At 34.1% G+C, this 17,526-nt stretch overlaps 1 protein-coding gene across 2 annotated transcripts in view; it reads right to left on the bottom strand.

Moving 5' to 3' along the window:
* EMB2771 (E3 ubiquitin ligase) overlaps positions 1-17,526 on the bottom strand; it is a 313,580-nt gene that overhangs the window by 49,043 nt on the left and 247,011 nt on the right. Inside the window, exons 27-29 of one of the 2 annotated variants that reach the window (XR_016358446.1) lie at positions 13,814-13,890; positions 13,607-13,720; positions 12,991-13,097 (exon numbers count right to left, since the gene is read on the bottom strand). Coding sequence is in view for 1 of the 2 variants with exons in the window: in XM_089808665.1 (XP_089664791.1) it covers positions 12,996-13,097; positions 13,607-13,720; positions 13,814-13,890 (293 nt within the window). In the remaining variant the exon portion in view is untranslated. The remainder of the gene's footprint in view (positions 1-12,990; positions 13,098-13,606; positions 13,721-13,813; positions 13,891-17,526) is intronic. The other variant, XM_089808665.1, reaches the window with a different exon arrangement.

Below are 17,526 nucleotides of genomic sequence, written 5' to 3'. Positions count from 1 at the left end.
CATTGATTTACTTCCTAAAATGCAAAGAATCAGAAGAAATCCTAAAGAAATTCAAAGAATTCAAAACATGAACTGAAAACTTATCAAGACATAAAATTAAAACTCTTAGAACTGATAATGGAGGGGAATACACCTCTGATTTGTTTAAAAGGTTTTGTAAAGAAATGGGAATTAAGAAGGAGTACACCATTCCTTATAATCCAGAACAAAACGAGGTAGCAGAAAGAAAGAATAGAACGATTATAGAAGCTGCTAGAGTTGTGATATTTGATCAAAATCTAGAATATTACCTTTGGGCAGAAGCTTCTTGTACTGCTATCTATATTCAAAATAGAAGCGCTCACTCTTACCTTAGAGATAAAACTCCTGAAGAAGTATTTACTAAGGTTAAACCTACTATAAGTCATCTTAGGATTTTTGGGTGCCCCGTATATATCCATGTTCCAAAAGAAAAGAGAACCAAGTTAGAACCCTCTAGGAGGAAAGGCATTTTTGTAGGGTATAGCGAAACATCTAAGGCATATAAGATTTTCATACCTAGACAGAAAAGTATTGAACACATTATGAGATACTTACAAGGCACTCTTAATTTTGGACTCAAATATTAGAAGGTTGGCTTAGATTTACATGGATTCATTGACTCAAATTGGGCTGGAAGTGTTAAAAACAGGAAAAGTACTTCACGATGTTGTTTTAGTTTAGGATCAGCAATGATATCTTGGATATGCAAGAAGCAGTCTTCAGTAGCTCAAAGCTCCATGGAAGCCGAATACATTACAATGGCAGTGGCCTCTCGAGAAGCAGTTTGGCTAAGGAAGTTACTTGTGGGATTATTTGGGCAAGCCATGAATCCTACAATTATTCATTGTGATAATCATAGTTCCATCAAGCTTTCGGTGAATCCAGTTTTTCATAACAGGTCCAAGCATTTTGAAATTCCTTACCATTATGTAAGAGATATGGTAGACAGGAATTCTGTAAAATTAGAATACATTTGCACTACAGATCAAACAGCAGACATACTCAACAAACCTCTATCTAGAGTGAAGACAAACCACTTCAGGAGAAGATTTGGTATGGTTGAATTGCAATATATTTGTATTCTTTAAATTATTAATAAAATAATTTTATTTGTCAGGCTATTTACTATTATGGGCTCCACCATTTGTATTCATTATTTAAGAGGTGATGATCACTAAGATAATGAGCACTTGTATAAAAGACATTATGAGAGATGACGATATCTTAGATAATGTGCTAAACAGTAGAGTTCCACTTTAAAATCTAAATGAGTTCAAGATCATATTGTGATAAGTCACAATTTGGATAAAGGAAGAATTTTATTATTCTCTGAGTTTATCCTGTATTCTGGTAGGTCTTAAACTCAGGATCATGTTGTGATATAGAAATACTAGTATCAATGAGTCACAACTTGGATAAATGAAGAAATTAAATTACTCTTCAAATTTATCCTGTACATTGTATTCTTTGCAATACTACTATCACTAGTAGTAGTGATTTGTCATACTACAGGTTTAGTAATATGACATTGTATCATGTGTTCTATGATACCACAATCTAAGGAGATTTGGATAGATATATCAATTCTTGCTTGTTCATCTTTATTGATGTTGCTAAATATGATATCTCTCAGTATGATTATCAAGCTAAGAGGGAGTGTTAAATCTGCAACTTGTTAGCATACTGATCTGATAACAGATCAATCAGATATGATATAGCATGGTAAGTAAAGGACTAAGTCTTTGCATTGTTCCCTTTATAAGATCGGCATCTATCCTTAGGATTTTGCTTTAATACTAATCTAACAACATTGTTATGTTTGTGATTAATATTTAATTATTCTTAGAAAGTCGTTGACTTCTAGAGGTTAGGCAAATGACTTTGGAACAGACATTTCCTTTCTAAGGACATGTCCCTTGATTCCTATACTTATAGAGGGTAAGGATGAAGTCTAAGAGCACACAAGAACAAAGACAAATCTGCTCCTTAGTCATTACTGCCCACATTAAAATTGCAAAAGTAAAAGACAGAATTCTGAATTACATTTCTAATTCAATTAAAAGAAATACTTTATAGTTATTCTCAGCAAATCAAAGGAGAAGAATAAGATCGAATCTAGTCTATATTCAATCACAGGAATTGCAGAAACTTTACAATATTTATAATTTAAAATATTAACTTTTGATTTTTCAAATAATAAACATAAATGTTTAAAAATCTTGCTTAGAGTTTAAGTAACTATAAACAATATGGCATATAATTTTAAAATAATTTAATTTAATATAAAATTATAATTATAATTTACAATATAATATCTCCTTTGAATTTCAAAAAAAATTTAAGTTTGGTGTAGTAAGGAAAATGTTGATAGACTAGAAATTCTTCATGCATTGATCATCGAGAGTTTTTTTTGCGTCTACAATTCTTCCCCATGATCATTGATGATGTCAACCTTGGTTTTTGTTTTGATTGAAACGTGTGTGTCATGATGTGTGCCTTGTGTTATTCGTACTGCTTGGTCTCATCATTTTGTGTGTGGTTTCGTCCTTCATTTTTAAGCTCTTTTGTTTTCATAAGTGTGAACCCTTGTGTGTATCTTGTGTAATTTTCCCCCGGCCTAGTTCGCCCATGCCACGAGGAGAGCCGAATCATGGTGAGGGGAAAGGAAGTATTTCGCAAGATGATGTTATTCATAGTACGGCGGAGAATGCTATTATTAATCCTGAGGATGGTAAGGTGGGCAAACCAAAAGGAAAACTGTTGTATAAGCAAGTGGTGGAAGATAGTTCTCCAACCTTTTCTGCAACCATGGAGTTTAATGGAGTTTTTCACAGGAAGGTAGTGGACTCTAAACAATGAGGAAGGGAAGGAGGACGGTCCGCAACCAATGGAAGTGGACACTCCGACGGAGGAACTGCCAACATTGGTAGAGGTGGAGGAGAAAATGTAAGTCTCCTTCTCTCGACCCTAAGATTCTTTTGCTTTCTCCCAATGAGGACATGGTGTCTGCCATTAAGAATGAGAGGTCTAGGTTTAAAAGCATTGCTATTTTCTTTGTTTGCCTGGCTAAGGAGGCTATGCCTGCTAGGAATTTTTTTGATGAATGACTTGCTTCAGTTTGGGGTAAAAAACTTGGTATTTATGTTACGTACTGTAGAATGATACAGAAAGGATTGTTTCTTATTTTTCTGAAAAATCATAATATGCAAGAAAGGGTCTTGGAGAAGTGGTTTTCAAAAGTTGGAAGGTCGATGTTCAAGGTTTACCTGTGGTCCCCTAAGGGCAATTTTGAAAAAGTTGTGGCTCGGTCTCCACCGAACTGGGTGGAAATTAAGAACCTTAATGTGGAATTTTGGCCTTTCATTCCCCAGATTCTTAAGCTGTTAGGTTCTGTGTTACAGGTTGAGCAATCTAGGGTAACCTTGCCACACCTTAATGCCAAGGTTCTTTTGGCTTTGGCTCCTGAAGTTGAATTCCTCGATAATATTTCTCTAGATTTTGATGGAGAAAGGTTTTGTTGGGATATTGCCCTGTAAGGGCATACTAAAAAGGATTGTCCGGCTCTGCAACATACTTAGAAGGAGAAATTTAATGTGGTTAATAATAATGAGCATACTAGTAACCCGGTCTTTGGTAAGACTGAGGCTAGTGAAATACCTAATAATGATGTGGATACTGTTAACCACGCCAAGAATGTAGGTGTTGATAATTCTGTAGAATTTGATTCTAACTCTAGTCTCCAGCCTAATGCCTCTAATTCTATTGATGTTCCAATGAGTAATAGTTTTATCTCATTATCGAACCCTCTCTTTGAAGAGGAATTTGAAGTGGTTTCGGCCAAGGTTGGTATCTCGGATGTTATTCCTTGGTCCGTAGCTTCCCACCTGCCAAGAGGTGACCTAGAAGCTCCCCTGACTATTAAAGAAAGAGTTATCAAACTTCAACAAGAAAATAAGGACGTGCATGCTCTGCCTTTGGCTCCTTCCTCCTCACCTGGACCTTTAGCTATTGAAGCTTCTAATCTGGAGGGTCAATTCACTAAAGTTGTTAGGAAGAAGAGGAAGACTACAGAAACATGCTCAAGTCCTAGTGGGGACAGAGGGAGGAAGAATCTTCTAGATTGTTTTAATAAGTTGTGCAAGAGCACTAAAACTCCTCCTAACTATGATGATGATGCATATCCATAGTTGGAATGTCCGAGGGTTAGAGATGCCTGATAGAAAATACCTTGTTAGAAGATGGTGTAATAACTTGAAGTTTAAGGATTCTATTTGTTTGCAAGAAATTAAGGTGGTTGGTTTCCAAGCCTATTCCATTTTGAAGTTCCTTTGGGACAAGTCTATAGGTTTTCACTCAAACCATGAGAGAGGGAAAGGAGGTGTTGCTATTCTTATTCACCCCAAATGGGAAGGCCTTATTGAAATTCATGGGTGTTCAGATTGTTAGAGGGTAATTTGGGTTACAGTCAAGCAAGGGGAGAAGACTTTTGGAATATGTAATGTGTATGCCTCGAATAATTATAGAGAAAGAGCAAGACTATGGGAATGGTGTTGTGTGCATTTGCCAAAAATTCCATGGGTGGTTGTGGGGGATTTTAATATGGTGGAGCACAAAGTTAATAAATCAAGAGGTTTGACACATTCTTGTAAAGGCAATAAGATGTATTTTTGGCATAAATTTAAAAGGAAGTTCACTCTTTTGGACCCTATGGAACATATGCATGGTAAGTTTCATGACATTTGGTACAATTGGTGCAATAACCAGAGGGGCAAGCAAAGAGTGTATTGTAGGTTGGACAGGGTGTATGGAGATGTCTCTGTAGTATCTTTCATTCAGGAAGGTAGTCATGCCCCAGTTCAAGTTGCCCCTGCTTCTCTTTCTGATCATTCATCTATTCATACTTGTTGTAAGATAGAGGGTAATGATAATACTCAAGACTTAAAAAGGATGTATAACTCCTTCAAGCTTAACTCTGCGCTCCTCGATGATCCTAATAATGTTGATGCTATTGTAATGGTAACTGAGATTATTAGAATTGGTAATCCTTTGCTAGATCCAATAGTGCTTTGGAACCTGAAGGTTGATACTTGGAAAAATCTTCTTCAAGTCACTGGTAAAAAGCTGGCTATGGATAGGAATAAAGAGGAATCATATTGGCAAAGTAAATTGAACTGGGTGGAGAAAGAATTATAGGACAAAGGGACTAATGAAGAATTGGAAATTCATCTGATCAATATTAAACATCAATTGAGTAGTATCCAGAGATATAAGATTCAAGGGCAAAGAATTAGAGCAAAAATGAATTGGATTAATGAAGGGGATAAAGGTTCTAGGTACTTTAATATTATTAAGGCTAAGCACAAAAGAGAATTGATTAGTGAAATTCAGTTAGAGGATAGCCTTCCAAGGGATTCTGAGGACATTCAGGAAGCTTTCTATAGTTTTTTCAATAATTTATTTTCCTTAGAAATGACTCCAGACAGTCTAGTGGAGATGGAAGATTGTTTTAAGCTTATCCCTTGCAAAATTTCTGATTTGGAGCAGAATATTCTCAGCAAAGTTATCTCTGTGAGGGAAATTGAAGCTTCTATTGATGCCTATCCTAATGGAAAATCTCCTGGTTTGGATGGTTTTCCAGCTGAATTCTACAAGAAAAATAAAAAGTTGGATTTGTACCGAACTTTTGGAAGTATATGTAGAAGCCTTCAAGAAAGGTTCGCTAGGGGAGAATATCAACATAGGAGTTATTAAGCTTTTGCCTAAAGTAGGGGATAAGTCTTTGGTCAAGAATTGGAGGCCAATCACTTTGTTAAATCTTTCCTATAAAATCCTTGCTAAAGTTCTTGCAAGGAGAATCACTTCTTTGTTGAATAAGTTTATCTTTTGGACTCAAACAGGTTTTATTCAAGGGAGGTACATTTTGGAGAATTTGATCACTTGTTGAGAGGCTATAAATTGGGCAAAAACATATGGTCAAGAGTTAGCCATGATTTTGTTAGACTTTGAGAAAGCCTATGACAGGATAGAATGGGGATTTTTCATCGGTATGCTCAAAGCTTTTGGGTTCCCGGAGATTTATTGTAGATGGATAAATGTTTTATTCAAGGATTCCAATACTGTCATTGATGTGAATGCTATCTTGTCAAAATCTATTGTGTTGCACAGATCTATTAGGCAAGGTTGCCCGATTGTCCCCTTGCTATTTGTCATTACCGCGGATGCTTTGTTTTATATTTTAAGGGCAAAGGAGTTGGGACCTCCTTTAAAAGGTATCTCTTGGCATAATAATGAGGACATGATTATTGCTCAATTTGCTGATGCTACATCCCTATTCTTAGGCCTTTCAAAGGAGAACTTTGATAATGCCTTTAAGAGGATAAACTTTTTTTGTAAAGCTTCAAGGTCCAAAATTTCCCTTTCTAAGTCTAATGTGCTGGGTTGGTCTATTGATCCACCAGATTGGTTGACTAGTAAGGGTTGGCAATGGTTTGGACCTAATCAAATTGTCAGATATTTGGGTATTCCCTTTTCAGTAGAACCCAACCTCAATAATATGTGGGACTAAGTGTATGGGAAAATCAATAAGAAACACTTAAAATGGTAGACTCACTCTTTATCTATTGCTGGAAGATTTCAAGTAGTTCAAAAGATTCTTTCTTCTTATCATATCTATTATGCCTCGGCTTGGTTGTTTCTCAACTCCCACGTGAATATGATAGAAAAAAAATCTTCGTGACTTTCTTTGGTCAGATGAGAAAGGGAACAAGAATAGACACTGTGTTAAATGGGAATGATGTTGTCAGGTGTAAAGGCAAGGAGGATTGGGTTTGAAGGATCTCAAAGTTCAAGGTATCGCCCCTTGCATCTATATGGGTTCTAAAAGCTTTATGGGGTAATGAGCCATGGAAAATTCTCATTAGAAATAACCTTATGAAATCTGTTATTAGGAAAGGTAAACAATGGAAGGATATTCCAGTGATTGACATTGTTTTTGGTGAGTTTAAGATGAGACTATTTGTGACAAAGGTTTTTCAAACTTTTTGGAAGGCTTGGATCCAAGTGAGGCAATTTCTTCAAGGAAGAGAAGCAGCAAGAGGACCTTCTTATTTTCTTGTTAAAAATAGATCTATTTGGTGGGGGCTTTCATATAATAATAAACCTTTGGCCCTTACTCAGAACTGTTCTGCTAAGGCTTGGAATTTAAAAGGGATCTCCTTGATTCAGGATATCTTGGTGGGTGGGCAGTTAGGGGAGTGGGATGATTTAAAAGGCAAATATAACATTCCTGATTCTCAGAAGAAGACCTACACTTTGATTAAGAAAGCTATTAACTTTAATAGCTCTTGTGAGATTATTGATTCTAATGCTTTCCTCGATAAGGTTAAATGGTCTGATGGCATCTTGTTGACTGATACCACTACTAAAGGGTTGTAACTTTGCATGAAGAATGATTCATCTCTTATTGCTACGATGTCCCAGTGCTAGGGGCAAATTAATCCCTTTTCTAATTGGTCTTTCTTTTTTGATTATTTTTGGAAAGGTAAAGCTGAACCCAGAAAGATTTTCTTTAAGTGGTTGTTATTGTTAAAAAAATTGGTTGTTGGTCAAGTGCTCTCTTATATTGGTCTCTCTCTTGTGTCTTGCAATTTGTGTAATGTTGCTGAGTCTTTTAAACATTAATTTTTTGAATGTGTTTATGCTCGCAAGATGTGGGCTATTTTTCTTGGGTCCCCTTGTCTATGGAATTGTGATGATAGTATTTCTTGGAGCGAAATTCTTGCGGGATATGTGGAAAATTTTGATTTTAAACTTAATACTTTCTGGTTTTCTCTTTCAATTGAGGTTTTATGGACTCTTTGGAAGGGCAGGAACAAAGAAATCTTTCAGGCTGAGAGAAGGGAACTTACTGAGTTTAAATTTAAACTCACACATTTTAATATTATGTCACAGGTTGCTGTGGTATTACACATTTCTAGGAGTGATTTAATAGTTTTGATGCGAGAAGGCAGCCTGGTGATTAATAAAGATAAAGTGCAGGCAGCAAATTATATTGTTGGGTACCAAAACTTTTTAGCTCCTACCGAGATGGAAGATTTGAATAATGCGATCAATGAGTTCCAGGCCAATAGTGTGTCCAACCAGGGTAATGCTTTGGCCGGAGGGGAAGATGAGGCCCCTGCTGATGTGATACAGACTTCTGATGAGGTTCCAGGGGTTCAGTATGACCAAGGCAGCCACAATGATGGCTAGGATTAGATAGCATTATCTTTCATAAATGTTTTTTGCTATGCAATATATGTAAAAGGATGTATAAATCGGTGACTCTGTTTTACTTATAGTTCTTTTGCTTTCATCCCCCCAAACTTTGTAACTGTATATGTAATTGGGGGTATGATCAGGTTGTTTATTCTCAGACTCAGCTCTATACTTGTAACTATTTCTAGACTATCTTAATAGGGAAAAAAAAAATTAAGTTTGATATACCTTTCACTAATAAAGTCAATTTTAAAAATAAAATACATGCTACTTAAAATAATTTGCCTTTTAAAAAAATAATAAAAAAGTTGGTTTTTATAAATAAAAAATCTTGTTTATTTAAAACATTACCAAACTAAAAAAAATTAAATTATTAAAAATTTTTTAAAAACTTATTCCAATTCATATTTCAATTGTTGCAACCAAACACAAAATATGCATCTTTCGACTCCTCTTCCAGGTCAACCAAACAGGTCCAAATGATATTCCAAAACTTATTTTAAGAATGTGTGAATATCAGAAGAGAGCTTATTCCAGCATAGATGAATGTTGCATTCGGCAATTCTTCCAACCAAATAGGCCCTAAAATTACAACAGTCCAAGCAAACTAGGTTTCCTTCTCAAAGTCACCAAGCTTGACTTCTTTCAATTGTCCTCTCAAAGATTATTGTTATGTTTTTCCAAAGATCACTGCAAATGTACTAAGCACTGTCATATTGGTATGTGTTTTCCAAATGTCAACAATCTCTTATTTAAATGAGAATAAGCCATGTAAAGACATGTCCCTTCATGAGGCATGTCTAGTTGTTAATCAAATAATTAATATAATAACAAATTTAATCATATCTATCTATCTATCTATCTATCTATCTATCTATCTATCTATATATATATATATATATATATTTTGCTCCTATAACAATAAGCATATATCTCAAATATAATGAGCACAAATATATAAATTCTATCTCATATATAATTATATATAAGTTTATTCGCTGAAGCTTTCAAACTTCAACACTCCCTCTTAACTAGAGAGAATAAACACAATTAGACCATTACTAATATTAGGAATGGCAAATTTTAAGGATATCTTTGATGAGAAGATATCCACCATTTGATATCACGAGTATTGGTCTTCCAGAATAACAACACATGATATTCACCAAATACTCTAAGTAACATTGTCAAATCACATTTATATATCATGAGTACTGGTCTTCGAGAATATCAACACATGATATTCACCAAGTGCACAAATAAGGTTTGATATCACATCTAATATAACAAGAATTGGTCTCCCAGAATATCAACACATGATATTCACCAAATACTCTTTGAGTAATGGCCTTCCAGAATGGTGAGATGCAAGATATTCACCAAGTACTGTGAGTAATGGCCTCCAAAACATCAAGTCGTGTGATATTCACCAAGTACTCTATCTAATGGCCCTCCAGAACATCAATTTGCATAACATTCACCAAGTACTCAAAAAAAAAAATTAATAAGGTATGTGCACACGCATTCTCATAATGCTTACCATATAAACATCCACCATGCAAAGTATAATCTATCATGATCTACATAGACATCGTAAGATATCCATCATAATACAAAATTAAGTTACTATAAGATCATCACCTTTCAATAACTTTTGCAAATACAAGTGATGATCATTTGGAAATTGTCACTTCCTCATGATGTATACAAGGGGTAGGCCCATTAAATTATGCAGTCATACGCATGATACCAAATGTTTACATGAAGTCAAAACTCCCTCTTATTTTGATATGATCAAGATCTTCAAGGATCAACTAAAACATATCCTTTCTCTGCTTCTTCAGACGAATGTGTCTAACTCCCTGTGAACATCAATCTTATGAGCTCCTTTACCTATGAAGAAATGTCAGACTCCCTTTGAATTTGATATCAATCTCTCTTTTCGTACAATAACATTCTCAGACGAAAAGATCACGACACATAGCTCTTATAGCACTTATTATAAAAAAAACAAAGACACAAAGAGAGAGAGAGAGAGAGAGTACAACAATACACAAGGATAATAAATAATTCTGCATAATAAGACCATTCCAATAAAATATAGATAAAGTATATATTGAACATATATGCATATATTCAAACTTCTATATATACTTTAGATCTATATTTTCAATATATTATTTCTTTATCAATGCCAGATACTAATCTAATGTGACCAATTTCCCAATCTATGTTCACTTATATTCATAAGAAATAAATAATTAATACTTACCTCAAACAAATAAAAATTATTTATCTTTAATAAAAGTTATTGCCATCCTTACTAATGTATTTATCTCTGTTTTCTTAAATTGTTTTTCCTTTCTATTCTCATTCATGCTCCTTTATCACTTTGTTTATAAATCAATGTGTTTTACATCCCATTTCGTCTACCCTTTCATAATCATCTCATGATGGGTTAGGTTCACTCTTACCACGAGGCATATGAATTTCTTAATCTCCTTTTCGTCATCCATTTTGTTCAATTGATTTAATGAATTGATGCCCTATCTCTTCACCTTTACCTTGTGTGAAAAGCCATGCATGAGTCACGGTTTTAGCTTAGACCAAATACCTTGAAATGAGACTTCAACTCACTATACATAGTGCTAGTTAAACTAACAAGGTGGAAGGAAGTAGTTCCCTCATATGGGTGGACTCTGATGTCTTCACTCCCCCAATGGCTTATGTTGGTTTGATGTTATCCTTCTCTGTCACAAATTTAGACTTAGTAATTTATCTGGTACATCAATCATCTCAATGGTTTGGAAAGTTGCAAATGCGAAACCACTATAACTTCATTGATTGACTCATATAACGATTGATGGTGCCTGTCTCATTCCATTGATTGTCATAAGACTAGTTTAGGGCGTTTCGATACATTTTTTGGTTTCCATGAGTTGACAATTCCGCACAGATTATTATCATTTCTCGTATTGAACAAGGTAATGAATAAAGCCTTTAGGAAATTATTCTAGACCAATTGGAAGTCTCCAGTATTCTAGGACACAGCTCTACTTTGACAACCTCGCAAGTCAACATGCAAACTACTGCCTAAATAAATATTTGTCCAGTGGTTAACCTGTGGTTCTTGCCTCTTGTTCAAGGAAAGGAGTCTTCACCCATGTCGACCTTAGCCTCCATGAAGGTTGGGCATTGCCTTTTCCTCCCATGTGGGCATAGAAAAATTAACTGTTACATAAACAAATGTTTGGTTAGTGAATGTTGGACGTCACCTTTTCCTCCCTTTACCGCCTACTATGTGTTTATAGTTACAACTCGCACTTGTCATTAAATTTGTCGACGATGTGATTTGGTTGGAATAAGAATTTCACTTCTGTATTGAAGGGCCCACAATTAACCATCCACTCCCAAGGCATGGATCGTAGCACTGGCAAATAATTGCATATAGTTCCTTCTTACCATGTATAGATGTTATGTGACCTGATTTCTCAAGGACCTCACGTAACTTTGGACGTGACTGTTTTTATATATTCAATGGTACCCAACACCACTATTTGCTCATTCACTTTTGGAGTATAAGAAAATATTCTCTGTCATACGGTAATTATGTATATCACTGTTTGAAGGCAATTAACCAAGGTGATATTGCACCAGTGCAAGTTCACAACACTGGAGATTTTTGACCAAATTTTTATTGAACTTTGATAGGCCAAACTTCAATCACTACAATGGACCAGCAGCCAAGTTTGCAGCAAAGTTGAACGGATGCTAGGCATCCACATAACGCAGCAGTCTTGCCTTGTACACACACTCATCCTTGTCTGTTTTTTAATTTCTCCTAAGTGTCGTCCAATATAAAGATGCTTCATCAGATGTTTCCATCAAATATACGTGATTCCTTCATGTATCTTTGTTGATGTATCTATTTATTAATTTCTGATTTGAATTTTTCTACCATATATTGAATCATTTTCTTATATTTGCAGCCTACTCTGATACCATATTATGTTTTTTTGAGGATCGCTGCAAATGTACTAAGCACTGTCATTTTGGTATGTGTTTTCCAAATGATAGCAATCTCCTATTTATATTGAGAATAAGTCACGAAGAGACATGTGCCTTCATGGGATATGTCTATTTTTTAATTAAATAATTATTATAATAGCAAATTTAATCATAGTTATATATATTATATTAATTTCTCTCAGATAACAATAAGCTTATATCTCAAATATAATGAACACACATATAAAAATTATATCTCATATATAATTATATATAACTTTATTCGACTGAAGCTATCAAACACCAACAATTATAGCTTGTAAGAGAAAAGATTTCTTACCTTAACAAAGCAAAAATAAAATCACAAGTCAATTTCAATTATAATATTCATACTTGAATACAAACATCACATTACCAAAATTTCCAATTGGCGTTATTTTTCAAATGTTCTCCTAGAAGAAAACCAAATAGTACACATGGCAATCGGTATTTCACAAGCACACTTCAAAACAAACAGCAACTTATTAAAAATGCTAAAATAATCCCAGTTATATTTCCAAATGGCACAATTTTTGAAAAATAAGCTAGAATGAAATAAAAAACTGCACATGATAACAGTTATTCCACAAGCACAGTTCATTTCTATATAAATTCAAACATATTTAATACCCTAAATAAAGATTCAAAGTCACCAGGAAGATTTACAGTACAGCCATGTGGTTTCCATATTTGGTATGTCCATGAAGATCAATCCGGCTATGAAGATATCGTAACAATTTAAATGTCCCTAAGTGCCCTGTGCCAGCCATAACCTGGTCAAGGACACAGAAGAATTGAATTAGACATTAACATAGAAAGCTGTATATATGTTTCATTAACTAAGACTAAGGCTTACACTTGAAGGCAAGAACGGTAGTGTTGCCAAGTATTATTTTCAATACCATTCCTAAGTATGCTTTATGAAAAATCCATGCCACACTATATATAATCAATCACCATGGCTAAAATAATAAAAGATGAAACCATTTTCTGTAGCATTAGTTAGGAAACATAGAACATGGCATTGAAACTGCAATATATTCCTTTACAAGCTTACTGATGATAGATTAACACTGTGTTTTTCTCTTTACTTGTGTTGCCCCTAGTGTTGTGCAGACTTTCAAAGATTTAAGTGAATGTAAAATAATGTAACATTTCTGGAATGACTCTTGAAAATGCAGATCATGTTGGTCCCTGTAGTTTACAAACAGAAGCAGAAAACTGAAATGGACATTTGCGGTGCAAAACAATTACAAATCTTGATAAAGTCCAATTCCCTTACCAGAGAAAGGGAAAGAATTATGACACTAAGACATGCCTCCAAAGTTGCTCGATCAACATATTTTGAGAGGCCCTTTGGATGTCTAGCTATATTCGATGCTGCAACAGGCTTGATCTGAAAGATTCATGCAAACAAATCAGGATGGAATCAAAACAAAAGTCCTGCATAATTGCACCGACAAATAAAATTCATGTAAAAATGCATCACCTCATTCAAAAAATATATAGAATAAGAATACAACAACTCCTGAGCATCTACATTTGCTGTGCCTGCATACCTCAAACCTGTGACAATGAAAATATTGCACAGGCAGAATCAAGGTCACAAAATATTCCCATGTACACAACGTAATGAGACAATTTAAACTGTCTACCTGTATTTTGTAGCTATTTTGGAATCAAGGTCATAAAATATTCCCATGTATATAACGTAATGAGGCAATGTAAAACTATGTCTACCTGTAATTTTGTAAAGCGTAATAAAGAATTACTTTATCATCCCAATTCTCACTTCATGGAAAAATTGATGAAAACACTCGAGAATTATATTTATATATGATCCATTACACATAGAGCATCAGCACCTGTTAAGTAACATGGATCATGTCTGCAAATGTAATAATATTGCCATTGTTGTAGATATGTTTCAAATGCAGATTTGGATCTCATATAAGTATGAGAGAAGGAGACATGTCTTTTGAAGAGACATGTCTCCAAGGTTAAAACATCATTAGTTAGTATAAAATAATATAACTAACCATATGTATAATATATACATTATTATATATATATATGATATATGTAATATATATATTATATATTATATATTTATAATATATATAAATAAAGGAATATTTATATTATCATCAATAATGAAACTCATGATCATATCAATCTGACTATAATAATACAAAACATATTATGTTCTTGAGTATTCAAAGAGATATCATCCCAGTATGATATTCCTAGAATGGCATATTTAAGGATATCAACATAAACCCATTGACACACACATATATTATATATGGAATTTGCTAAATTCATAATGAGACTTAATTTCTCAACACATTTCCTTTTAGCAAGGAGGGAAATTAAGCGAATACTATAACTTTAATATAAGTTTGAATACCACTTTAAGCGTGGTCTATAATAGATTTAAGTTATGGTGTCCGACAATATCCAGCTCAAAGAAACATAACAATTTTCATGGTGTCCGGCAAAATCCAGCCTAATAACCACGATGGATATCAATGTTTCTAGCAAAATATGGCCTAATAACAATGACACCAATAATTTTCATGGTGTCCAGCAAGATCCGACCTAATAACTATGATGCATATCAATGTGTCTGGCAAAATCCGGCCTAATAACAATGACACCAATAATTTTCATGGTGTCCAGCAAGATCCGGTCTAATAACCATGATGGATATCAATGTGTCCAGCAAAATCTAGCCTAATAACAATGACACCAATAATCTTCAACACTTTTGGTGATCAAAGGTTGGTCATCTATTGATAAGATCATCACCTTGCAATAGTTACCTTTTGTTCATTATCATAACTTCCGGCACACCAAGACAACAGTCATGATAAAAGGTCCAGTTATTGATAAGATTGTCACCATTCAATAACTCCCCTCTAAATATATACATCAATGAAAGATCATCATCTTTCATGACATAACTACAACAGCATCACATAGTAACTCACATGATATCCACCATGAACCAAGTCAGAGGGTGGACCCAACATAGCTTCTACTAGATGGTGGAACAAAGGGTTTTCACCTCATACTTCTCCCTCATAGAGAAGAGTGCATTACGAAGGATTTCTCTTGGAACTTCACCTCATAGAAAAAATATCATCTATAGAGGATCGCATCTCAAACTTTCTCCCTCTGAACATCAATCCTAGGAAATCAGGTCCTCTAGTTACTTCCTCAAAAAAACTCTCTTCACCCAAGGATACCTGTCGAACTCACTCTAAATTTGATATCAATCTTTAGATTTTCTAGTGATAAGCCAATACTTTCTCATAATATACATAAGAGTAGGCCCATTAACATGCAGTCACCCACATGTATTTCTAGACTCCCTCTGAGTATCAATCTTTTAAGCTCTTGTGTTGCCTTTGAAGAAGTGTCATACTCCCTCCTAATGTAGAAGACTCTCATAATCTTAATCATCAAAGATAAGAGCCTCATTTTATCCATCTTGATCATCAAGATCTTTGGAGCTACTATCATTAGGTTGATTCTGCACTATATCTGGCAGCTTGTTTTAAGTACCAGCTTTCTTTTCCTGTAAAAACATCCTCAACCATAAAGGAAAAGATCAAGGCAAATAACTTTATAGTATATATAGAAATTACAAATAAGAGAAGATAAATGTCATAAATAAGAATACTTATCTACGCATAAAGATTCGAAATTTTCTTCTTAGATTATTTGAGGATGAAACATCTCCCCTCTAAAAATGGGAATGGAACATTGAATATTATACCCCCCACAATGTAAAATTTCCTCTTATTCTTATAATTCAATTATGATAAACTCTAATAAGACACATGAGAGATATCAATCTCTAATAATGTTATCTAAGGAGAGCTCACATTGATACCATGTCCACCACCCAACAAAGTTTTACTTTTATGCCAATATCATATCTTTGTACCAATTGTATAGATTTTCTCCCCTTGCAAATTCAAACAATTTGATGCCAATATAATCAAACTCCGCTTTAGATTACTATTGTATTTTGTAACATAAGTTGCACATTACTCAGAAATAATGGACTGCACTACTTTAGCTATAATTATCTTAGCAATAATCTCCACCAAGTATGCCAACAACTAACATATAATGAACTTTAGAACCTATATTAGCTTAGATCAATATATGAAAACCCTCAGTATTTATCAATCAAGGTAGATAGGGTCGCACTTCTAGTATAGTCAACTTGGGCTAGCTCCTTTTTCAAGTTTCCACTGTGGTCGTACATCATCCCTTTGAGTTCATATAATGTTTTGAGTCCTTGTCTGAATCCAACACAAAACACTTATTTTTCCATAACCATCTCCAATGGAAGCTATGATGATCATACGAAATGGAAGTTCCTCATTCATATAAATGAAATATAGCTCCCAAATCTTCAACATCAATTTTTATGACTCACAACAATACAGTGAGGGATAAAACAAACCTATAGTTATAGTCCATACAAAAGATACAACAAAAGAAATGTGTTTTGTATCTTTTCACATAAAGAAACTATTCTTCCATTGAGTGTGTTAAAAAATGACTTCTCTCATGTGACCAAATAATTGTCATTGGATCTTCCCCTAATCGTTGCATCAGACAGTGTATATCTTTATGCTAAGAATCTCAGTCAATATTGAGTATGATTTTGAGTAGTAGGTGGGGCATAATACACTGGGATTTATCTGGTTGTTTATGTATGGAAATAGAGTCTGCTATAGTTGCTTCCTCTAATGATCATGACATGATACAGTGATAGTCATGCTCTCTTTGAATATAAACCTCCCTCTTCCTACAATAACATTCTCGAAGGAAAAGATCAAGGTACATAACTCTTATAGAACGTAAAAATAAGAGAGAGAATACTATAATACTCAAAGATCCTAATAATAATTAGAAGTAAACATATATTAATAATAATCATAATGGTGTAATATTATTCCTTCAAAATAATATAATTACTCTATTCAAGATGATATTCTTATTTGATGTTCATAATAAGACTATTGGAAACTCCCAATAATAATTATTCAACATGTTCATCCTTACTTTACTTGGAGCTCACCATGCACATAAAAATTATACTAATATCTTAAACATATTAATAAATGAAAACAACTCAAAATAGTGTTTCTCATAGCTTAATAGGACCAGTAGGTACTT

Source organism: Cupressus sempervirens, chromosome 11 (genome assembly GCF_028749045.1).
Source record: "Cupressus sempervirens isolate cs-2001-9-10 chromosome 11, ASM2874904v1, whole genome shotgun sequence".
Lineage (NCBI taxonomy): Eukaryota > Viridiplantae > Streptophyta > Pinopsida > Cupressales > Cupressaceae > Cupressus > Cupressus sempervirens.
Note: the sequence above shows the minus strand (reverse complement) of the source record. Positions and strands in the feature narration are given on the sequence as shown.